At 39.7% G+C, this 24,264-nt stretch overlaps 2 protein-coding genes across 3 annotated transcripts in view; both read left to right on the top strand.

Annotated features, from left to right (window-relative positions):
- necap2 (NECAP endocytosis associated 2) lies at nucleotides 1–6,177 on the top strand. The gene is made up of 8 exons (XM_073844237.1): nucleotides 1–137; nucleotides 515–615; nucleotides 707–811; nucleotides 1,830–1,911; nucleotides 1,991–2,099; nucleotides 3,028–3,175; nucleotides 5,232–5,319; nucleotides 5,393–6,177. Exons 1-8 carry the CDS (start codon nucleotides 37–39, stop codon nucleotides 5,430–5,432), a joined length of 774 nt encoding a protein of 257 aa, XP_073700338.1. The 5' UTR covers nucleotides 1–36; the 3' UTR covers nucleotides 5,433–6,177.
- A 653-nt stretch (nucleotides 6,178–6,830) lies between these two features.
- Nucleotides 6,831–24,264, top strand: part of LOC141338987 (uncharacterized) — a 37,100-nt gene continuing 19,666 nt past the window's right edge. Inside the window, exons 1-16 of one of the 2 annotated variants that reach the window (XM_073844600.1) lie at nucleotides 6,831–6,943; nucleotides 8,684–8,810; nucleotides 8,890–9,032; nucleotides 11,132–11,323; nucleotides 11,400–11,459; nucleotides 11,530–11,624; nucleotides 11,696–11,861; nucleotides 11,933–12,039; nucleotides 12,116–12,343; nucleotides 20,053–20,143; nucleotides 20,265–20,351; nucleotides 21,158–21,319; nucleotides 21,445–21,644; nucleotides 21,723–21,905; nucleotides 21,993–22,137; nucleotides 24,094–24,240. In XM_073844600.1, coding sequence (XP_073700701.1) covers nucleotides 8,898–9,032; nucleotides 11,132–11,323; nucleotides 11,400–11,459; nucleotides 11,530–11,624; nucleotides 11,696–11,861; nucleotides 11,933–12,039; nucleotides 12,116–12,343; nucleotides 20,053–20,143; nucleotides 20,265–20,351; nucleotides 21,158–21,319; nucleotides 21,445–21,644; nucleotides 21,723–21,905; nucleotides 21,993–22,137; nucleotides 24,094–24,240 — 1,998 coding nt within the window. In that variant the 5' untranslated portion in view covers nucleotides 6,831–6,943; nucleotides 8,684–8,810; nucleotides 8,890–8,897. Of the gene's footprint in view, nucleotides 6,944–8,117; nucleotides 8,375–8,683; nucleotides 8,811–8,889; nucleotides 9,033–11,131; nucleotides 11,324–11,399; nucleotides 11,460–11,529; nucleotides 11,625–11,695; nucleotides 11,862–11,932; nucleotides 12,040–12,115; nucleotides 12,344–20,052; nucleotides 20,144–20,264; nucleotides 20,352–21,157; nucleotides 21,320–21,444; nucleotides 21,645–21,722; nucleotides 21,906–21,992; nucleotides 22,138–24,093; nucleotides 24,241–24,264 lie in introns of those variants that run through there. The other variant, XM_073844599.1, reaches the window with a different exon arrangement.

The following is a 24,264-nucleotide window of genomic DNA, read 5'->3' as shown; positions in this document are numbered from 1 at the left end:
GCGGAAGTACCGTGATGTGTCGGCAGAGTTTCGGCGATGATGGCGGATAGTAACGATCAGTATGAGTCGGTTCTGTGTGTGAAGCCGGAGGTTCATGTGTACCGAATCCCGCCCCGGAGCTCCAACCGCGGATACCGGTGAGACTAGTTCAATAACGGCAGTTTAACCGGGACTCACGCACGAGACAGCGATCATATATGAGACTCGATCTCTCTGAGATCCTGCTTCACTAAACTCAGTTTATGAGTGATATTGATCTGCTGATGAAGTCATCCGCTTCTGTTAGTAATCGATCACGTGATCATAGCAATAACGTTTCAGAGCGCTGCAGATCAACGGCTGTCAACAACACTAACGCACAGCTCATGAATATTAATGAGCAGAGGGCGAATATTAATGAGCGAGACGTGGAAATGACACATATTTGATGAGTTTATAAACGTAAATGTTCGTCTGCAGATGAATAATCTGTAATATTATGTATATATAATTATATGAAGTGTGTGTGTTTCAGGGCGGCGGACTGGAAGCTGGAGGAGCCGGCGTGGAGCGGACGCATGAAGATCACGGCTAAAGGAAAAGTAGCCTACATTAAACTAGAGGACAAGAACACAGGTGAGCGACACACACACACACACACACACACATATATATCAGTGTGTTCATGTGTGTGTGTGTGTGTGTCATGTGATGTGTGTGTGTTCAGGTGAGCTGTTCGCTCAGGCTCCGGTGGATCAGTATCCGGGGATCATAGTGGAGGCCGTCACTGACTCCAGCAGATACTTCGTCATCAGGATTGAAGATGGAAACGGTTCGTGAGATTCTCTTCTGTTGTGTGCCACATTCAGAAACCAACCGACTGAAATCAGACTCAAACCAAGTTATTAGCATTGTGATACTCCTCCTAGAGTTTTCATGCTAACCACCAAACTCCAGATCTTCAGGCTGATCCGACTCCAGCTGCTTTTCCTAAAAATGACCATTAAAGCTGGGAAAATCCCAGTTGAATGTTCAAATGATCAACACGATTCAAACTCCCACAATCCCTTGAGACTCGATCAACCCAACCCAAAAATCAACACTATTTTGTAATCCGTTCAAACTCATTCGAGCTCCTGTTCTAATATTTCTATATCTGCCGTCATGCTAACAACTTGCTAGTAACTTGCCAATCATGTTAGAAACATGCTAATTATGCTAGAAACAGACTAGCAACATGTCAATAACATGCTAATCATTCTAGCAACATGTTAAATATGTTGGAAACATTGTTAGAAACATGTTAATCATGTTAGCAATATGCTAATCTAATCTATCTATATAAAGTTTAAAACTTCAAGCTTCTACAGCTGCTTTAAACTCAGACTAGGCTTTCTAAGCCAACCTAATGTTAGTCTTGATGAACTTCTTCATCTCGTTTACTATTATGATTGTTTTCTGAATTATTTATATTTGTTAAAATAATTCATATTTGTATTATTTGCTCTTTTTGTTGAATTGTAATTAAGAAACATTTAAATCAGCGAAAGTGAAAAGACAGCACAACTTATTCTCTGAAGATCAAGTACACTTCCACACACATTTGATTTATATATTTAATTTTCATTATGTTTTTGCGTTAAAGTAATTCTAAGAATTTAGATCAGCGTAGTAAAAGACTATTTGATGTGCGTTATTTATTTGTATCTGTTATTTATATTAAATAATGCATTTATAAATGTCCAAACATGTAGCTTGTCATCTGTAAGTCATACGCAGAGTTGATTGTAATACCATCACAGTGTGAGCATCGAGGGCTGAATCTGAGGTGTATTGTGATTGGGTTTCAGGGCGGCACGCGTTCATCGGCGTCGGTTTCGCGGATCGCGGCGATTCCTTTGATTTCAACGTGGCCTTACAGGATCATTTCAAGTGAGTCCTTCATTCTGACCTTTGACCTGCACCATGAGTGTTTCCTGTGCTGACCTCATCATCATCACGTCTGTCGCAGGTGGGTGAAACAGGAAAGTGATCTGGCCCAACAGGAAGTGGATCAGGTTTCGGCGCCGAAGCTGGACTTGGGCTTCAAAGAGGGTCAGACCATCAAGATCAACATCGGGGTGAGAGAGACCGGATCATAATGTGCACTCATGCTCTCTCTCTCTCTCTCTCTCTTTCTCACTCACTCACTCTCTCAATTCAACTGAGCTTTATTGGCATAACTGTAGCACAAAGTTGCCAAAGCAATAAACAGTGAACCAGTTGTACAGGCATATAGTATAACACTTACACAATAAACACATAACTAAATAAATGCATAAAAATGAAAACAAAAACAACAGCAAATATAATGTAAATATCTACAGAGAGCAGTGATAAGGAAAAGTGGGGTTCAGCCTTTGTCCCTCATAATATGGCAGGAGGAAACATACTGCGCTGCTAAATGGATACACTTTTCTTTCTCTCCCAAGATATAACCGAGTTTGTCTATGTGGCTTACTTGCTGGAAATCAGGCATAATTTGAGCTGTTTGGGTAAAATAGTTTTTATATTTGCTGCACTCTATTAGGAAGTGCAGTTCATCCTCTATGAGTCCATCTGTGCAGTGAGAACACTCACTCTCTCACTACTCACTCGCTCACTCACTACTCACTCACTCTCTCACTACTCACTCGCTCACTCACTACTCACTCACTCTCTCACTACTCACTCACTCTCTCACTACTCACTCACTCTCTCACTACTCACTCACTCTCTCACTACTCACTCACTCTCTCACTACTCACTCCTCACTCACTCTCTCACTACTCACTCCTCACTCACTCTCTCACTACTCACTCACTCTCTCACTACTCACTCACTCTCTCACTACTCACTCACTACACACACACACACACACACACACACACACACACACACACACACACACACACACACACACACACACTCTCTCACACTCACTCACTCTCACACTCACTCATTCACTCTCTCTCTCTCTCTCACACTCACTCACACTTACCCAACTGTTGATCTCTGTCTCTCTCTCAGAACATGAAGAAGAAAGACTCCAGCAGTGCGGCAGCAAAGTCTCGTCCGGCGGGCTCTTTACTTCCTCCTCCACCTGGAGTCAGATCCGCTGCTGTAGTTCCTCCACCCGCAGCACAGCAGACCACGCCCACCGCTCCGCCCAGCACAGGTGAGACACACAGCTCAATATTGAGTGGGTGTGGCTAAAACCAGGGTTCAGACAAGGTGCTTAAAGTGATGAAGTACTTGAATTTGAATGTTTGTCCTGGAAAACCCTTAAAATTAGCAATACTCCTGAAGAGGTATCTATGTGTATCTATGAAGTCCCACAATTTTAAAAACATCAAACTTTTCGCTTATTTCAGTTAATGCCAGAAACAATCGAGCTAAGCCAGTAGTAGTACTGACAGAGTCGTCTAAACATGACTGAAGATGCAAAAAGAGGAAGAGATGAAGTGAATCAGTTGAGTGAGTCATTTATGCTGGAACCGCTTCGATTGGTTCAAACTTGTGAGTTCGATCATTCAGTTCAAGCGATTTACTGCAAAAAATAGATCTAATTAAAAGAGCCATTCATTTTCCAATTTCGACATTGATTGCAACGATTTTAAAAACCCAATTTTAGATGGGTGAATTTATTCACTATTTCAAAGTGCTTAAATCAGATTGTGTATTATAAATCATTTGATTCAGATCGGAACTTCTGAGCTTTAGATTGACACTTTGGAGCGCGGATCATGAAGCGTTTGATTGAGATCAGAACTGTGGTGCGGGTTCACAAATCTGTTGTTTCAGATCAGGATTTTGGGAATCTCTTTTTTTTTTTTTTTTTTTAGAAATATAAATCCATTAATACAGTACAGTTATAAACTAGATAAAGACGTTTAAGTTGTCTTGAGAAAGCCGGACCAGAAATTTTTGAAAAGTTTGAAAAGTTGAAAAGGTTTTAAGTTTGACAGTTTTCAGTCTGAAATAGTTTGCATTTTAACGTAGCTTAAAGACGGATAGATAGATACAGCGGGGAAAATAAGTATTTGACCCATCAGCATTTTCATCAGTAAGGGTATTTCTAAGTGGGCTATTGACACATCATTTCCACCAGATGAAGCCATCAAGCCAAATATTGAATTCATACACAGAAATCAGAACATTTAAGTATATAAGTTGATTCCTAATAAATAAAGTGAAATGAAACAGGGAATAAGTATTGAACACATGAAGATAACAAGGTGCAAAATGACATAGAAAGCCAGGAGATGACCTGAAATCTGTCAGTATTGAGAGAGAAACCCTGCCCCCTATCAGTACTACTTGATTTTAGCTGCTTTAGTCTTAAGTGATGGCCTATAAAGGCTCCTCATTACCCAGAAGGCACACAGGATAGATAGATAGATAGCAAGTTACTAGCATGTTTTTAACATGACTAGTCGCTAGCATGTTTACAGCAACATTAACATGTTACTAGCATGTTCTTAGCATGATTAGCAGGTTACTCCCATGTTGCTAGCATGATTAGCATATTACTAGCATGTTATTCACATCATTTGCAAGTTGCTAGCATGATTATAACATGATAAGCATGTTGCTGGTATTATTTTATCATGATTAGCATGTTGTTAGCATGATTGACATTTTACTAGCTTGTTTTTAACATGATTAGCAAGGTATTAGCATGTTGCTAGCATGATTAGCATGTTGCTAGTATTATTTTATCACTATCGTCAGGTTACTAGCATGTTGTTAGAATGATTCTAGCATGATTAGCATGTTACTAGCATGTTTCTAGCATGATTAACGAGTTAGTTTGAATGGATTAGAAATAGTTGATAGAAGGGAAGTTTGAGTCTCAAGGGATTCTGGCAGTTTAAATTTGAATTTTGTCAGTTGGAGTTTGAATGGTGTTGATCATTTGAATATTCCGTCAGTGTAAGTCAATGGGATTTTCCCCAGTTTTAATCATAATTTTTAGGAAAACCGTAAGTTGGATCCGTTTGGAAAGATACAGCGCACTAAAAGTGTAGTATACTTTGTACTACTTTAGTAGTAATACTACATGTCCTTCTTTATTTTTGACATTTTTTATTAGTATATTTTCATTTGTGTATTTTTTTTTTTTAGAATTTGAAATGGAAGATCAACAAAGCAGTGCTGGAAAAGTCCTGGAAATTAATTGCACAGTATCTGTATGAACTCTGTAATACAAGCTCCTTTCAATTGTCTTTCAGGAACGATACTGGACATTGGAGACCCCGCCCCCCCTGTGGCTCCGCCCACTCAGGACCTGTGGGGTGATTTCACGGCTGCAGGCTCTGGGTCAGTAAACAGTCACAGCATCGGTCTGTATGCCTCCGTCTGCAGGACTCTGACTCTCTGATGTGCTCCACAGATCGGCTCAGGACTCGCGGACGGGATGGGTGCAGTTCTAGCGTCCCGCGGCGCACGCGTGTGTTCATAAAGGGAACCGACGACACACGGACGCTGTTTTCCCGCCGATGTTTTCTATGCAATCACGCGCAGCCCCACGGCTGACGTCTGCTGCATTCCAGCTGCTGTTGAGTTTGTGGTCACGTGATCAATGTCGTCAGTATCGTCTCTCCTTTACCTTTAAAGCTGAAGCGTCTCACAACTGTCTCCGAACAGGTTTCCAGAACACTCACCCCATTGGTCGGCCTAACAGCTGGCCCCGCCCCAAACTCACCCCATTGGTGGACACAGAAGTTACCAGAATCCAACAATAGATAGTTACAGCGTTTACAGGAAGTTGGTGAAGTGACTTCCTCAAAGTGACTCACCATCAGGCTGCGTTTGAACACTCGAGTGACACGCTTCAGCTCTAAAGCTCTCTGGTTTAGTGGTTTAATGTCTAGGAATCAGCTGTCGGTAAGGTTTTCTCTCGTTTGGTGTCTTGTCTTGTGCTATTTCCTCTCAGATCAGGATGTGAAGAGCTGGTTTTATATGTTTATAAGCAGATGATTTTTCACACTATATATTTTGAACTAACCCCAGAATTTATTCGCTTTATTTTTCCAGGTGATTACAGATTTATTCTTGATATTGTCAGTAATTAAAAAAAGTTTAAATCTTTCCTTCAAGTGCCTTTGCGAAACACCTGTAGAATGTACAAATGATGGTTTCTATATAAATATGAATAAACCTTTGCCTTGTATACACTGTCCGCTTTACAGTTTATTTTTATTTCATTTAATTTAAACATTGAAAATAATGTGCTAGAATCAGTCATGTGTTTGTTTTCTTTTAAGTTATAATTTCCAATTTTAAAATCCAAATTCTGACCGTTTTTTCACCAGTAATTGCGACTTTTTACCTCACGATTGCGAGCTTGTCTTTTACAGTTTTAAGTTTATCTCACAATTTTCAAAATTGCGATGACAAATTAATTTTAAGTTAACTCGTTATTACCTTTCATATTTATATCGGAAACGGCTTCCATAGATGTGTGCTCATTAACATAATTAATAAACATGAGAGTGTGATGGTTACCATGGTTGTGTTCTGTTGTAGTTTCAGGTGTGAATGAGAGCCGCTGATTTGTCAGGTAAGTTGTAGCTATCGGTTCTATTAAACATTAATAAAAATGATTGTGTGCACAGATTTGAATTAACTGATGGAATCAGATGCGCTTATATTCATTTTAAAGAGTTAAACTGTTTTCATGTAGGTCGTCTGCAGTCGTTCCGTCTCATATTGTGTGCTAACATCTGAAGTGAATCCCGGTTGTTGTGTGTAAATCCAGTTTCATCCTTCAGCTCGGTGATTTTGGGTCTTTTATTCGCTCGGGAAGTAAGTGTGACCCCGGAAAGACTCCAGACTGAGCATCACAGACACATAAACACTCACCAGCACACAAACACTTTAACGCGGACAGTATAAAGCGTGTTTAATGGGGATTTAATGCGGAATTAATGCCATTTCAACGGTAAGATCCTGTGATTTGCTTCGTATTCGGTCGTGATTTGTTTTGTAACACACTCGCGGATGAATGAGTGAAATAACTAATGCGATCGATCACTTGCCATGAGTGTGTTAACATTATACATACATTATATACATGTATATTAATTCTGCCGTGATGCGTCGCGTCAGTGAGTGTCGAGCCGGAGGTTTCAGCGGGTTTTATGTTGGGTGACGTGTTTGACGTTTTTAAAGATACATCGTACAAAAAGTATTCAAAAAATGAATTTGAATATAAAACCCATCAGATTATAAAGCACCTGTGCAGTATTTCTGATAGGTGTCGTGTCGCGCGGTGAAAGGGAAGGAGTTTGTAGTTCCTGTCAGAGATTTAAATGCTGAAGATCCCGAACTCGCCTCAGGGGGCGCGCGCACGCTCCGCGTTCACGTCTCGCTTTGTGTTTCAGAAACAATACTGAAAACATACCAGCAACCAGTTACATGTTTTAATCAGAAGAAACGTCCCAGGAGGTATTAAATATACAAACCCGCGTCTCGTTTCGAGTAATTCCTCAGTTAATTATCTTTTTTTTTTTTAAATCCTTGACTGGATTTCGAATGATGACCGTTAGTTACTTTTGTGTTGATGGGGCTGTTGTCATGGCGACGGGGTAGTTAGTACAGCTAGTACTTCTGCATGGAATCATAAATGTTAAATTCTAGAATAAATGCGCTTTTCAATTGATGTATGGCTGGTTTGGATAGGCCAATAATTGGCTGAGATACAACTATTTGAAAGGGTGCAAAGACAATCTAAATAGGCCTATTGAGAACGTTGTTCAAATTAAGTTATTAGCAATGCATATTAGTAATCAAAAAATAAGTATTGATACATTTACGGTAGAAAATTTACCAAATATTTTAATGGAACATGATCTCGTTCTACTTACCTGTTTTTGTGGCCCAGGGTTACAAATGTCAAATGTTTTGTTATTTCTGCAGACCTTGTGTAAATTCAGTTTATTAGTAAGTTTCTTTATGCGTTTATCGTCGCTGTTTCAGTTTCTCTTATGAATGCGCACCTGCGCATATAATCTCAGTCAATCTCATTAAAGCCTCCTTCTGTCTCTCTCTCTCTCTCGCTCGCTCTCTCACTCTATGTGTGTGTGTCTCTGTCTCTCATTCCGTCTCTCTCTCTCAGTGTGTTCGCGGGTCTGTTCGGGACGTCTCGGAATAACGGGATTGTTATCAGGATCAGTTTATGAAGTCTATTTCTGTTAGTAAACGCGCGAGAGTCCACGCGATTCGATTTCTCGAAAGGCGCGAGTTCTGTGATTTAAATTTTAACGGCATTTTTAACGGTTTTTCTCTGTTATTCTAATGCGTGTAATACTGTAAATTGGTGATGAGCGCTTCTGAAAACCCCAACGAGTCCAAACTTGAGACGGTCATTCAGGTGCAGTACTTCAGCTTTTACTTAATAATTAGAATAACCCACAATAAAAATAAGATGATCACTTAGAAATGACTAATAATTTAACAACAAAAAAAGCTTGAGCACAAGTGTGTGCTCGAGTTGTTTATCAGGTTGTTTTTGTTACTTTAATGTTGTGTGGATGGTTAATTTTGTCGCATTAGTGACTCCGCAGGTGTGTGTTCTGATCTGATCTAAATATACAGCAGATCACCACTGAGACCATCTGCTACAGACACACACACTGTGACATAATACCATTCTCTCTGTGTGTGTGTGTGTGTGTTTCAGAGGTTGGAGGAGAGTGTTCTGTCCGAGGAGAAGCGGCTGACGGTTCGAGGATCTTCTCCAGATGAACCTCCGGCCACTTTACCGGCCCGCGTGCGAGAGATCGTCTCCAGGAACCTGAGCGCCAGCGGTGAGCCCCATCAGATCTTCAGTGAGCTCCACACACACACACTGATAGTCTGATGTTTGGTTGTGTGTGTGTCCATCAGCTGGAGGCATGTCGTCGGGTCTGTCGCTTCAGGACGAGAACCGGCTTCTGCAGGCGGAACTGAGTCGCGTGGAGGATCTTCTGGCTCACAGTCGAGCGGAACGAGATGAGCTGGCCATCAAATACAGCGCCATCAGCGAGAGAGTGAGAAACACACACGCTGATAATAGAGAGTCTATCTGTTGAACGTCTTATAGTCTAGTTCTTCTCCAAAGAACTCAAACATCAAGAAAAGATGATTGGCGGTCCGTCACACGTTTACAGTGAGGTGTAAACGCACACACGCACACACACACACACACACACACACACACACACACACACACACACGCTTGCTTAGTCTTTTGTCTGGGTTTCGGCGAGGTTGACCCATCTCCGTGGTAACGCAGAGTGGAATGTAGTGGAGTGGCACGTTGCCATGGCGACTGTAAACAGTGAGGGACCGTCTGGATGACTGTGATTTATTCAGACGGTTTTACTATCAATCTGAACAGGAAGTGTAAAAGTGAACGTGAGCTGTGTTTATCTGGGATGTTGGTCGCCGGGAGCTGTTTTAGGGTTGCTAGGGCGTTCAGCCAGAGCTGGGTAGATTTCTTACAAATTGTAATCCGTTACTGATTCCAAATTACATGGCAAACATTGTAGTCAGTAACGTAATGCGTTACATTACATACACATTTTAGGAAATGTAATCAGATTACTTTTAGATTACTTCTGACCTAACTTGTTTACATTATATTTCATCTAGGCTTCCCAAACTGGGGTTCGTAAAGGAACTGTAGCAGGGGTTTGAGAGTTTAATGAAAGGTTAACAAGTAATTCAATCATAAAAATGTCCTAAACACCCTGAATAAGACCTATAATAATACTTTTCTTAAATATTTAATCTTTTAATGTTGCAATGAAGCATTAAATTAGTTCTTGATTTGCTTATTAAAATTGTTCAATAATAACCAAAACAAAAATAATGCTAAGATTTATTATTATTTTTAAGTCATATTGATATATAATCATGATTTTAATCATATTGATATATAAACATTTTTGGCTAAATTGTGCGGTCATACAAAGAAGCACATTTAATCTGGAGATTTTTTTTTTAAATCACAATCGAACGTTTTCAGAAAAATCGCAATTTGATATTTTCCCCAAATTGTGCAGGTCTTGTTGCTAGGGTGTTGTAGGTGATTATTGTTAAGGTCTTTTAAATGGTTGCTAAGGTCTACTGGTTGTTGCTAAGCAGTTATGGGTGGTTGCTAGCATTTTTTAGGTAGTTGGTAAAGAGTTATGGGTGGGTGCTAAGGTTTTTTGGGTGGTTGCTAAGGTCTTCTGGTTGATGCTAAGAAGTTATGAGTGGTTGCTAGCATGTTTTAGGTTGTTGGTAAAGAGTTATGAGTCTACTGTATGGTTGCTAAGGTGTTATGGTTGTTGCTAAGGATTTATTGGTGGTTACTAGGGTGTTTTAGGTAGATAGTAAATAGTTAAGGGTGGTTGCTAGGGTGTTTTAAATAATTAGAAAAAAGAGTGGTTTCTATGGTCTTCTGTATGGATGCTAAGGTCTTCTGGTTGTTGCTAAGGATTTATGGGTGGTTGCTAGAAAGTTTTAGGTAGATAGTAAGGAGTTATGGGTGGTTGCTAAGCTCTTATGGTTGTTGCTAAGGAGTTATGGATGGTTGATAGGGTCTTTTGGGTTGCTAAGGTCTTCTGGTTGTTGCTAAGGAGTTATGGGTGGTTGCTAGGGTCTTTTAGGTAGTTGCTAAAGGGTTATGGGTGCTTTCTATGGTGTTTAAGGAAGTAAGTAAAAAGGGTGGTTTCTAGGGTCTCTTGGGTGGTTGCTAAGGTCTTCTGGTTGTTGCTAAGGATTTATGGATGGTTGATAGGGTCTTTTGGGTTGCTAAGGTCTTCTGGTTGTTGTTGCTAAGGATTTATGGGTGTTGCTAGGATTTTGTAGGTAGATAGTAATGAGTTATGGATGGTTGATAGGGTCTTATGGGTGGTTGCTAAGGTCTTCTAGTTGTTGCTAAGGAGTTATGAGTGGCTAGGGTTGCTAGGGTGTTTTGAAGCGAGTTGCTCACTGTGTTTGAAATTGCATATTTCTAGATAGTATGCGAAAAACGGTACGCCAAAAACGTAGTTTATCTGATTTTATGGTATTGTAAACTTTTAACTGTTAATACTTCAATACTTTCAGTAGCACTAGCGTTGACCGACTGTAATCCGCGGTAATGGTGTGGTGTGTGCAGCTGGAGCAGGCGCTGCGTTTGGACACGGCCGAGGAGGGACACGACTCTCCTGAGTCTCGCAGTCTGGCGCAGCAGAACGTAGATCTGCGCAGGCGTCTGGACGAGGAGCAGGCGGCGTACAAGCGCAAACTCACGGCGTATCAGGAGGGGCAGCAGAGACAAGCGCAGCTCGTGCAGAAACTACAGGCCAAGGTACGAACACCAGATCTAACACTCGCTCCGCCTGTAATCTCTCAGACCGGACTCATCTGTGTGTGCGTCTGCGCAGGTTCTCCAGTACAAGAAGAAGTGTGCGGATCTCGAGCAGACGCTGCTGGAAAGATCAACCGTGAGTAAACAGAATTTTAGTTTTTCTAATTTGTAATCGGATTGTGATTTCAGTAAGTGTGTCGCTGCAGGCTCAGTGTGACAGTAACGGCCACCGGCGGGACGAGGATGAGCCGAGCAGCGAGCTGGAGAGCGCCCTCATCCGGCTGGAGGAGGAACAGCAGAGGTGAGCTAACTCTAGCGCACTGTAAAGCGTGTGAGCGTGTGCTAAACGTGTTTGTGTTCGCGTGTGCACAGGAGCAGCGGCCTGTCCGCCGTCAACGCCATGCTGCGGGAGCAACTGGAACAAGCCGGACTGGCCAATGAGGCGCTCAGCCAGGACATCCGCAGACTCACGGCTGATTGGACCAAAGCCAGGGAGGAGTTAGAGCAGAGGGAGTCTGATTGGAGGAGAGAGGAGGAGGTGGGTGTGGCCATCTGTATTGCTGAAACGCATTTGAAAAGTGATAAGTTTGACGCGGTGCGTTTGTTCAGTCTTTCCACAGTTACTTCAGCAGCGAGCACAACCGTCTGCTGGCGCTCTGGAGACAAGTGGTGGGCTTCCGCAGACACGTGTGTGAACTGAAGAGCGCCACAGAGAGGTCAGACCACGTCACTGCATGCAGAGGTACAACTGAGGCGCTGATGACACTGATAGCATGTTTGTCTGTCCGTCAGGGATCTAAGCGAGGTGCGTAATGAGCTGGCGTGCACAGCACAGAGCGTGCAGCTGCAGTGTGTGAGCGTCTGCGCAGGCCTGCGCAGTCGTGAGAACGGGTCTGCGCTGCTGCTGGAGAGAGAGACGGCTCAGCGGATGCAGCTGGAGCAGCAGCTCAGAGAGACTGTGACTGAGATGATGACGCTGCAGAACAAGAGCGACTCGGAGAGAGCTGAGCTCAACACACGGTCCGTTACTGAGCACAACTACATCAGTAATGAAGACATTTGTAGTATCTCTACTCAATGCAACACTCTTGAGAATCATAACAAGCAATGTCTGACTTTATAAACTGTAGTTCTCATCTTAATTATGAAGAGGTCGAACAACAGATTCACGAGTTTGTCCAAATTGAATCAAATCATTTGTGAACCACACCGAAGTTAAGAAACGAATCAAATTATTTGTGAAACACGCCGAAGTTCCGAAATTAATCAAATGATTCGTGAAACACGCCGAAGTTCCGAAATTAATCAAATGATTCGTGAACCACACCGAAGTTCCGAAATTAATCAAATGATTCGTGAAACACACCGAAGTTCCGAAATTAATCAAATGATTCGTGAAACACGCCGAAGTTCCGAAATTAATCAAATGATTCGTGAAACACGCCGAAGTTCCGAAATTAATCAAATGATTCGTGAAACACGCCGAAGTTCCGAAATTAATCAAATGATTCGTGAACCACACCGAAGTTCCGAAATTAATCAAATGATTCGTGAAACACACCGAAGTTCCGAAATTAATCAAATGATTCGTGAAACACACCGAAGTTCCGAAATTAATCAAATGATTCGTGAAACACACCGAAGTTCCGAAATTAATCAAATTATTTGTGAAACACACCGAAGTTCCGAAATTAATCAAATTATTTGTGAAACACACCGAAGTTCCGAAATTAATCAAATTATTTGTGAAACACACCGAAGTTCCGAAATTAATCAAATGATTCGTGAAACACGCCGAAGTTCCGAAATTAATCAAATGATTCGTGAAACACACCGAAGTTCCAAAATTCATCAATTGATTCGTGAAACACACCGAAGTTCCGAAATTAATCAAATGATTCGTGAAACACACCGAAGTTCCGAAATTAATCAAATGATTCGTGAAACACACCGAAGTTCCGAAATTAATCAAATGATTCGTGAAACACACCGAAGTTCCAAAATTCATCAATTGATTCGTGAAACACACCGAAGTTCCAAAATTCATCAATTGATTCGTGAAACACACCGAAGTTCCAAAATTAATCAAATGATTTGTGAAACACGCCGAAGTTCCGAAATTAATCAAATGATTCGTGAAACATACCGAAGTTCCGAAATTAATCAAATGATTCGTGAAACATACCGAAGTTCCGAAATTAATCAAATGATTCGCGAACCGCACCGAATTCCTGAAATTAATCAAATGATTCGTGAAACACGCCGAAGTTCCGAAATTAATCAAATGATTCGTGAAACACGCCGAAGTTCCGAAATTAATCAAATGATTCGCGAAACATACCGAAATTCCTGAAATTAATCAAATGATTCGCGAAACATACCGAATTCCTGAAATTAATCAAATGATTCGTGAAACATACCGAATTCCTGAAATTAATCAAATGATTCGCGAAACATACCGAATTCCTGAAATTAATCAAATGATTCGTGAAACATACCGAAGTTCCGAAATGAATCAAATGATTCGCGAACCGCACCGAATTCCTGAAATTAATCAAATGATTCGCGAAACATACCGAAGTTCCGAAATTAATCAAATGATTCGTGAAACACGCCTAAGTTCTGAAATTAATCAAATGATTCGTGAAACATACCGAAGTCCCAAATTGAATCAAATGATTCATGAAACATACCGAAGTCCCAAATTGAATCAAATGATTTGTGAAACATACCGAAGTTCCGAAATTAATCAAATGATTCGTGAACCACACCGAAGTCCCAAATTGAATCAAATGATTCGTGAAACATACCGAAGTTCTGAAATTAATCAAATGATTCGTGAAACACGCCTAAGTTCTGAAATTAATCAAATGATTCGTGAAACACACCGAAGTTCCGAAATTAATCAAATGATTCGTGAACCACACCGAAGTCCCAAATTGAATCAAATGATTCGTGAAACATACCGAAGTTCTGAAATTAATCAAATGATTCGTGAACCACACCGAAGTCCCAAATTGAATCAAATGATTCGTGAAACATACCGAAGTTCTGAAATTAATCAAATGATTCGTGAACCACACCGAAGTCCCAAATTGAATCAAATGATTCGTGAAACATACCGAAGTTCTGAAATTAATCAAATGATTCGTGAAACACGCCGAAGTTCCGAAATTAATCAAATGATTCGTGAACCACACCGAAGTCCCAAATTGAATCAAATGATTCGTGAAACATACCGAAGTTCCGAAATTAATCAAATGATTCGTGAACCACACCGAAGTCCCAAATTGAATCAGATGATTCGTGAAACATACCGAAGTTCTGAAATTAATCAAATGATTCGTGAAACACGCCTAAGTTCTGAAATTAATCAAATGATTCGTGAAACACACCGAAGTTCCGAAATTAATCAAATGATTCGTGAACCACACCGAAGTCCCAAATTGAATCAAATGATTCGTGAAACATACCGAAGTTCTGAAATTAATCAAATGATTCGTGAACCACACCGAAGTCCCAAATTGAATCAAATGATTCGTGAAACATACCGAAGTTCTGAAATTAATCAAATGATTCGTGAACCACACCGAAGTCCCAAATTGAATCAAATGATTCGTGAAACATACCGAAGTTCTGAAATTAATCAAATGATTCGTGAAACACACCGAAGTCCCAAATTGAATCAAATGATTCGTGAAACATACCGAAGTTCTGAAATTAATCAAATGATTCACAAAACACACCGAAGTTCCGAAATTAATCAAATGATTCGTGAAACACACCGAAGTCCCAAATTGAATCAAATGATTTGCGAACCACACCTAAGTTCTGAAATTAATCAAATGATTCGTGAAACACGCCGAAGTTCCGAAATGAATCAAATGATTCGCGAAACACACTGAAGTTCCGAAATTAATCAAATGATTCGCGAAACACGCCGAAGTTCCGAAATTAATCAAATGATTCGTGAAACACGCCGAAGTTCCGAAATTAATCAAATGATTCGTGAAACACGCCGAAGTTCCGAAATTAATCAAATCATTCGTGAAACACGCCGAAGTTCCGAAATTAATCAAATGATTCGTGAAACACACCGAAGTTCCGAAATTAATCAAATCATTCGTGAAACACACTGAAGTTCCGAAATTAATCAAATGATTTGTGAAACACACCGAAGTTCTGAAATTAATCAAATGATTCGTGAAACACACCGAAGTCCCAAATTGAATCAAATGATTCGTGAAACATACCGAAGTTCTGAAATTAATCAAATGATTCACAAAACACACCGAAGTTCCGAAATTAATCAAATGATTCGTGAAACACACCGAAGTCCCAAATTGAATCAAATGATTTGCGAACCACACCTAAGTTCTGAAATTAATCAAATGATTCGTGAAACACGCCAAAGTTCCGAAATGAATCAAATGATTCGCGAAACACACTGAAGTTCCGAAATTAATCAAATGATTCGCGAAACACGCCGAAGTTCCGAAATTAATCAAATGATTCGTGAAACACGCCGAAGTTCCGAAATTAATCAAATGATTCGTGAACCACACCGAAGTTCCGAAATTAATCAAATGATTCGTGAAACACGCCGAAGTTCCGAAATTAATCAAATGATTCGTGAAACACGCCGAAGTTCCGAAATTAATCAAATCATTCGTGAAACACGCCGAAGTTCCGAAATTAATCAAATGATTCGTGAAACACACCGAAGTTCCGAAATTAATCAAATCATTCGTGAAACACACTGAAGTTCCGAAATTAATCAAATGATTCGCGAAACACACCGAAGTTCCGAAATTAATCAAATCATTCGTGAAACACACTGAAGTTCCGAAATTAATCAAATGATTCGTGAAACACACCGAAGTTCCGAAATTAATCAAATCATTCGTGAAACACACTGAAGTTCCGAAATTAATCAAATCATTCGTGAAACACACCGAAGTTCCGAAATGAATCAAATGATTCACGAAACACACCAAAGTTCCGAAATGAATCAAATGATTCGCGAAACACACCGAAGTTCTGAAATTAATCAAATGATTCGTGAAACACACCGAAGTTCCGAAATTAATCAAATGATTCGTGAAACACGCCGAAGTTCCGAAATTAATCAAATCATTCGTGAAACACACTGAAGTTCCGAAATTAATCAAATGATTCGTGAAACACGCCGAAGTTCCGAAATTAATCAAATCATTCGTGAAACACACTGAAGTTCCGAAATTAATCAAATGATTCGCGAAACACACTGAAGTTCCGAAATTAATCAAATCATTCGTGAAACACACCGAAGTTCCGAAATTAATCAAATGATTCGTGAACCACACCGAAGTCCCAAATTGAATCAAATGATTCGTGAAACATACCGAAGTTCCGAAATTAATCAAATGATTCGTGAACCACACCGAAGTCCCAAATTGAATCAAATGATTCGTGAAACATACCGAAGTTCTGAAATTAATCAAATGATTCGTGAAACACGCCTAAGTTCTGAAATTAATCAAATGATTCGTGAAACACACCGAAGTTCCGAAATTAATCAAATGATTCGTGAACCACACCGAAGTCCCAAATTGAATCAAATGATTCGTGAAACATACCGAAGTTCTGAAATTAATCAAATGATTCGTGAACCACACCGAAGTCCCAAATTGAATCAAATGATTCGTGAAACATACCGAAGTTCTGAAATTAATCAAATGATTCGTGAACCACACCGAAGTCCCAAATTGAATCAAATGATTCGTGAAACATACCGAAGTTCTGAAATTAATCAAATGATTCGTGAAACACGCCGAAGTTCCGAAATTAATCAAATGATTCGTGAACCACACCGAAGTCCCAAATTGAATCAAATGATTCGTGAAACATACCGAAGTTCCGAAATTAATCAAATGATTCGTGAACCACACCGAAGTCCCAAATTGAATCAAATGATTCGTGAAACATACCGAAGTTCTGAAATTAATCAAATGATTCGTGAAACACGCCTAAGTTCTGAAATTAATCAAATGATTCGTGAAACACACCGAAGTTCCGAAATTAATCAAATGATTCGTGAACCACACCGAAGTCCCAAATTGAATCAAATGATTCGTGAAACATACCGAAGTTCTGAAATTAATCAAATGATTCGTGAACCACACCGAAGTCCCAAATTGAATCAAATGATTCGTGAAACATACCGAAGTTCTGAAATTAATCAAATGATTCGTGAACCACACCGAAGTCCCAAATTGAATCAAATGATTCGTGAAACATACCGAAGTTCTGAAATTAATCAAATGATTCGTGAAACACACCGAAGTCCCAAATTGAATCAAATGATTCGTGAAACATACCGAAGTTCTGAAATTAATCAAATGATTCACAAAACACACCGAAGTTCCGAAATTAATCAAATGATTCGTGAAACACACCGAAGTCCCAAATTGAATCAAATGATTTGCGAACCACACCTAAGTTCTGAAATTAATCAAATGATTCGTGAAACACGCCGAAGTTCCGAAATGAATCAAATGATTCGCGAAACACACTGAAGTTCCGAAATTAATCAAATGATTCGCGAAACACGCCGAAGTTCCGAAATTAATCAAATGATTCGTGAAACACGCCGAAGTTCCGAAATTAATCAAATGATTCGTGAAACACGCCGAAGTTCCGAAATTAATCAAATCATTCGTGAAACACGCCGAAGTTCCGAAATTAATCAAATGATTCGTGAAACACACCGAAGTTCCGAAATTAATCAAATCATTCGTGAAACACACTGAAGTTCCGAAATTAATCAAATGATTTGTGAAACACACCGAAGTTCTGAAATTAATCAAATGATTCGTGAAACACACCGAAGTCCCAAATTGAATCAAATGATTCGTGAAACATACCGAAGTTCTGAAATTAATCAAATGATTCACAAAACACACCGAAGTTCCGAAATTAATCAAATGATTCGTGAAACACACCGAAGTCCCAAATTGAATCAAATGATTTGCGAACCACACCTAAGTTCTGAAATTAATCAAATGATTCGTGAAACACGCCGAAGTTCCGAAATGAATCAAATGATTCGCGAAACACACTGAAGTTCCGAAATTAATCAAATGATTCGCGAAACACGCCGAAGTTCCGAAATTAATCAAATGATTCGTGAAACACGCCGAAGTTCCGAAATTAATCAAATGATTCGTGAACCACACCGAAGTTCCGAAATTAATCAAATGATTCGTGAAACACGCCGAAGTTCCGAAATTAATCAAATGATTCGTGAAACACGCCGAAGTTCCGAAATTAATCAAATCATTCGTGAAACACGCCGAAGTTCCGAAATTAATCAAATGATTCGTGAAACACACCGAAGTTCCGAAATTAATCAAATGATTCGTGAAACACACCGAAGTTTCAAAATTAATCAAATGATTTGTGAAACACACCAAAGTTCCGAAATTAATCAAATGATTCGTGAAACACGCCGAAGTTTCAAAATTAATCAAATGATTCGTGAAACACACCGAAGTTCTGAAATTAATCAAATGATTCGTGAAACACACCGAAGTTTCAAAATTAATCAAATGATTCGTGAAACACGCCGAAGTTTCAAAATTAATCAAATGATTCGTGAAACACACCGAAGTTCCGAAATTAATCAAATGATTCGTGAAACACGCCGAAGTTTCAAAATTAATCAAATGATTCGTGAAACACGCCGAAGTTTCAAAATTAATCAAATGATTCGTGAAACACACCGAAGTTTCAAAATTAATCAAATGATTCGTGAAACACACCAAAGTTCCGAAATTAATCAAATGATTCGTGAAACACACCGAAGTTCCGAAATTAATCAAATGATTCGTGAAACACACCGAAGTTCCGAAATTAATCAAATGATTCGTGAAACACACCAAAGTTCCGAAATTAATCAAATGATTCGTGAAACACACCGAAGTTCCGAAATTAATCAAATGATTCGTGAAACACACCAAAGTTCCGAAATTAATCAAATGATTCGTGAAACACACCAAAGTTCTGAAATTAATCAAATGATTCGTGAAACACACCAAAGTTCTGAAATTAATCAAATGATTCGTGAAACACGCCGAAGTTTCAAAATTAATCAAATGATTCGCGAAAAACACACCGAAGTTCCGAAATTAATCAAATGATTCGCGAAACACACCGAAGTTCCGAAATTAATCAAATGATTCGCGAAAAACACACCGAAGTTCCGAAATTAATCAAATGATTCGCGAAACACACCGAAGTTCCGAAATTGAATCAAAAGATTTGTTAATCCGCTTTAAAGTTCCAATTTTCCAATTTTCCCCAGTTAGTTTACTGCTAACGAGTCAAACACTCCATTAATATGACGAGCTGCAGCTTAACATACATGTCAGATGTTCACATTGTTCATTATGATGGAGTTTGTAGCTTAATTCACTATATTTGAAATAGTTTGAGCTGCAGTTCAGTTGCTGACAGTTCAACAGGAAATCAGCTGAAAGCATCCAGTCATCTCATACCATTCAACTCAATCTTCCATTTATCAGTATATACTGTAATAATTATTTGAGAAATGATAGTTGCATGTGGTTGTATTAGTCTATTATGGCATGAACTCAGTACTGGACTAGTCATCCATCATTAGTTTGTGTCTGGAGTGTTGTAAGTGTTGGTCAAAGTTTCTGAAATAGTTTCAAACGTGTGTTTGTCAGGTTGGGGGACGCAGTGAGAGAGCTGGAGCGTCTCAAAGCTCGTGTGGAGGACAGAGAACAGGAAGTCACAGCGCTCAACAGGAAACTGCAGGTACACACACACCTCTGTTTAACAGTTGTCTGGTTCACATTCTAATATCTGCTGGTGAAGAACCAAGTAAAGCAGCCAATCACAGGTCAGACATAGCAACACCTGATGTGTGTGTCGTCAGGATCAGAGGAGTCTGGAGGAGACAGAGGTCCATTCACTGAAGAAACACACTGCAGCTCTGCAGAACACACTCCGAGACATCACACAGGTACCACACACACACACACACACACACACACACACACACACACACACACACACACACACACACACACACACACACACACACACACACACTGTTCATACACACTTACGATTCGTAAAATGCACACAAAGTCCCGATCTAAGGAATGATACCAAACCATCATTTCAGATCAGGACAGGAATCATTCAATTTGCAAAATGATTCACAAACATGTTCCGATCTAAATCATAGAAGATCCGAACTGAATCAAATGATTCACAATCTACGCTCCGATGTCCCAAACTGCGCAGTAATTATTCGCAAAATCACTTCAGATCAGGACTCAGAGAGCGGATTGTGAATCATTGAATTTTGAATCATTGAATTTGCAAAATGATTCACAAACCCATTCCAATCTAAATCAAATGATTTGTGCTTTTGAAAATCATTACAAGTGATGTCAAAATTCGAAAATGGTCCTTTTCTAGTGAATCGCTTCAAATAAATGATCAAAGTCACAAGTTTGAATCAATCGAAGCGGTTCCATCATAAATGACTCACTCAATTGATTCGGTTCATCTGCTCTTTATTTTTAATGGTTTACCATTTAGTACTGCTACTGGCTTAGCTTGCTATTTTTTATGACGTTACCTGAAATAAGCAAAAAAAGTATGTTTTTTGAATTAGGTGAATTTGGCATGAACAGATATGTACTTATTTTATAAATGCCTTTCAATAATTCAAGCACTTTTCCAGCAACTCTTGGGTTTTCAAAAAAGTCAAATTCAAGTAGTTGAAGCACAAACCCTGATTGTTGTGTGTTTGTGTAGCTGGTGTTGTCTGACAGTGACGGTGTGGACGGAAACACTGAGGAGTCTCTGCTTCCTCTGCTGCGCTCTTCATCTTCATCATCGTCTTCATCAGCCATCATCCCTGACAGCTGTCTGTCTGCACTGCGCTCCACTCTGACCAGCAGACAGATCCAGCTACAGGTACACACACACACACACTCTCTCTCACACACACACACACACACACACACACACTCTCTCTCACACACACACACACACACACACACACACTGATAGACTGACTCCTGAGTGTGTGTTGTTTGCAGGAGCTGCGTGAGCGTCTGCAGTCTGCTCAGTCTTCAGTGCAGCAGCTGCGCAGACAGCAGGGGGAGGCGGAGTCAAGCAGACGAGAGGCGGAGCTCCGCTTACAGACGCTGCAGGCAGAGAGAGACGACGCTCAGCGGGAGAGAGAGACCGCTGTGAGAGATCGAGACCGACTGAGACAGGAGAGAGACGCACAGAGCAGGTAAAACACGTCACAAGGCCTGTCGATCACACCGAGTCATGTGACCAGTGAGTGAACCTGTCTTTCTCTCTCTGTCAGTGAGAAAGATGTGGTGGATAAAGCTGCGCAGGCGGCGCAGACGCAGGTGCAGCTGCTGCAGTTGGAGTGCGACAGGCTGCAGCTGGCCGTCACGTCTGCGCAGAGAGAGCGTGAACACGAGCGAGAGGAGAGAGACGCCGCCGCGCTGGAGAGAGAGCGAGCACGAGCCGAGACCGACAGAATGTGAGTCTGACGTGATTGTGTTTGAATGATGCGCCAGTGAGACGTGTTTCTGATGTGTGTGTGTGTGTGTGTGTGTGTGTGTGTCAGTCAGCAGCTGTGGGAGGAGTCAGAGCGGCGTGCGTCTTCACTGCGTGCTGAACTGACGGCGCTGAGGGAGTCTCTCCAGCAGGGGGCCACAGACCGACAGCTGATGGAGGCCGAGAACAGACAGCTGAGCGACGCGCTTAACAGGGTCAGACACACACACTGTTATATATTGAGAAAAGCCAACCTACTCATCTGCTACTTAACCTTATTTTATAATTATTCTGATGAGACTAAAATGTCTGAACAATACTCCTCCTGGAGTTCTTATGTAATAAAAGTCCCATAGACTTACATTGAGGGAATGTTCAAATGAGCCAACACTATTCAAACTCCAACTGTCAAAATTCAAACTCCAACCGACAAAATTCAGACTCCAACTGACAAAATTCAGACTCCAACTGACAAAATTCAAACTCCAACTGACACAATTCAGACTCCAACTGACACAATTCAGACTCCAACTGACAAAATTCAAACTCCAACTGTCAAAATTCAAGTTTAAACTTCCAGAATCCCTTGAGACTCAGGCCCTGGTTACACAAGTGCGTTTTCGTTTTAAAACAGCGTTTTAGCAGTGTGTTAAATAATGCTAACAACATGCTAGCTATATGTTAATCATGTTAACATGATAATCTTTAAAAACATGTTAGCAACATGTTAACATGTTAAAAAATATGCTAATCATGATAGAAACATGCTAATTATATATTAATCTTGCTAACAACATGTTAGCAATATGATAACTACATGCTAATCATGCTAACAGTATGTTAATCAAACCAGAAACACATTAGCAACAAGCATAACTACATGCTAATCATGCTAGAAACATACAAATAATGCTAGAATGATGACAACATGCTGATCATGTTGAAAACATGCTACCATCATAATCATTTTAGAAACATGTTAAAAACATGTTGGTCATATTAACAATATGTTAACTACATACCAGTCATGCTAGCAACATGTTAATCATGCTAGAAATTCTAGAAACTAATCATGTTAGAAACATGGTTAACAACATGTTAATCATGTAAGAAAAATGTTAACAGCAAGCTAACAGCATGTTATAAACATGTTAACATGCTAATTGTTACAGAAACATGCTAACAACATGCCATGTTAGCAACATTCTAAGTACATACTAGCATTCTAGCAAAATGCTAATCATGATATAAACATGGTAATGACATGGTAATCATCTTAGCAAAATGCTAACTACATGATAACCATTTTAGAAACATGTTAAACATGTTAGTCATGTTAACAATATGCTAACTACATACCAGTCATGCTAGTAACATGTTAACTATTCTAGAAACACTCTAGCAACATGTTAACTACATGGCAATCATGCTTGAAACACATTAACTATGTTACTTATGCTAGTAACATGTAAGCAACATGTTAATCATGTTAGACAATCTGGAAACTAATGTTAAAAACATGGTTAACAACATGCTAACTGCATGCTAATAATGCTAACAACATGGTAATCATTCTAGAAACTTTAACATGTTAAACATGTTAACAACATGTTGTTCGTTACAAAACATGTTAACAACATGCTAAGTACATGCTAGCATTCTAAGAAAATGCTAATGTTGATAGAAACATGTTAACAACATACAAATTAAGTTAAAACATGTTAACAAAATGTTAACATGCTAGAAACATGCTAGCAACATGTTAATCATGTTAACAATATGTTAAATACATACCAATCATGCTAACAACATGCTAATCATGCTAGCCACACGTTAATCATGCTGGAAACCATGTTAGAATCATGCTTGCAACACGCTAGTTAGCAATGTGCTAATCATGCTAGAAACATGTTATCAACATGTATCAATCTAATCTACTCCAGGTTTATTTTTAAACTTCAAACATTTACAACTGTTTTTAAAGTCAACTTAAACTTTTGACCTACTTTGTTGTATATTGTTGTGTTTTATAGTCACACTGATATAATTTATGGTCAGCAAACTTGACACTTTTTTTTTAAATGCAATTTTTGTCCAAAAATAAAAGCAATTGATTTTTTCCCCAAATATTGTCTAGTGTGCGTCCTTCATCTGTAGTGTGCTGTGTGCAGAGCGGGAGCAGTCACACTGAGCTGTCTCTAGTGCTCACTAAGCTTCACTCAGAGGAGTCGTCACTCAGAGATTCTCTGGCTAAGATGAGCGGCATTAACGAGAGTCTGGCGCAGGACAAATCTGACCTCAACACGCTCATCGTCCAGGTGCTAAACTCAATCACATGCAAA

Source organism: Garra rufa, chromosome 7, assembly GCF_049309525.1.
Source record: "Garra rufa chromosome 7, GarRuf1.0, whole genome shotgun sequence".
NCBI lineage: Eukaryota > Metazoa > Chordata > Actinopteri > Cypriniformes > Cyprinidae > Garra > Garra rufa.
This window is presented reverse-complemented; position numbering and strand designations above follow the sequence as displayed.

Coding starts and splice junctions, on each gene's coding strand:
- necap2 (XM_073844237.1), top strand. CDS start 37: ATGATGGCGGATAGTAACGATCAGTATGAGTCGGTTCTGTGTGTGAAG. Junction 812..1,829: donor CAGGATTGAAGATGGAAACG/GTTCGTGAGATT, acceptor ATTGGGTTTCAG/GGCGGCACGCGTTCATCGGC. Junction 3,176..5,231: donor CACCGCTCCGCCCAGCACAG/GTGAGACACACA, acceptor ATTGTCTTTCAG/GAACGATACTGGACATTGGA.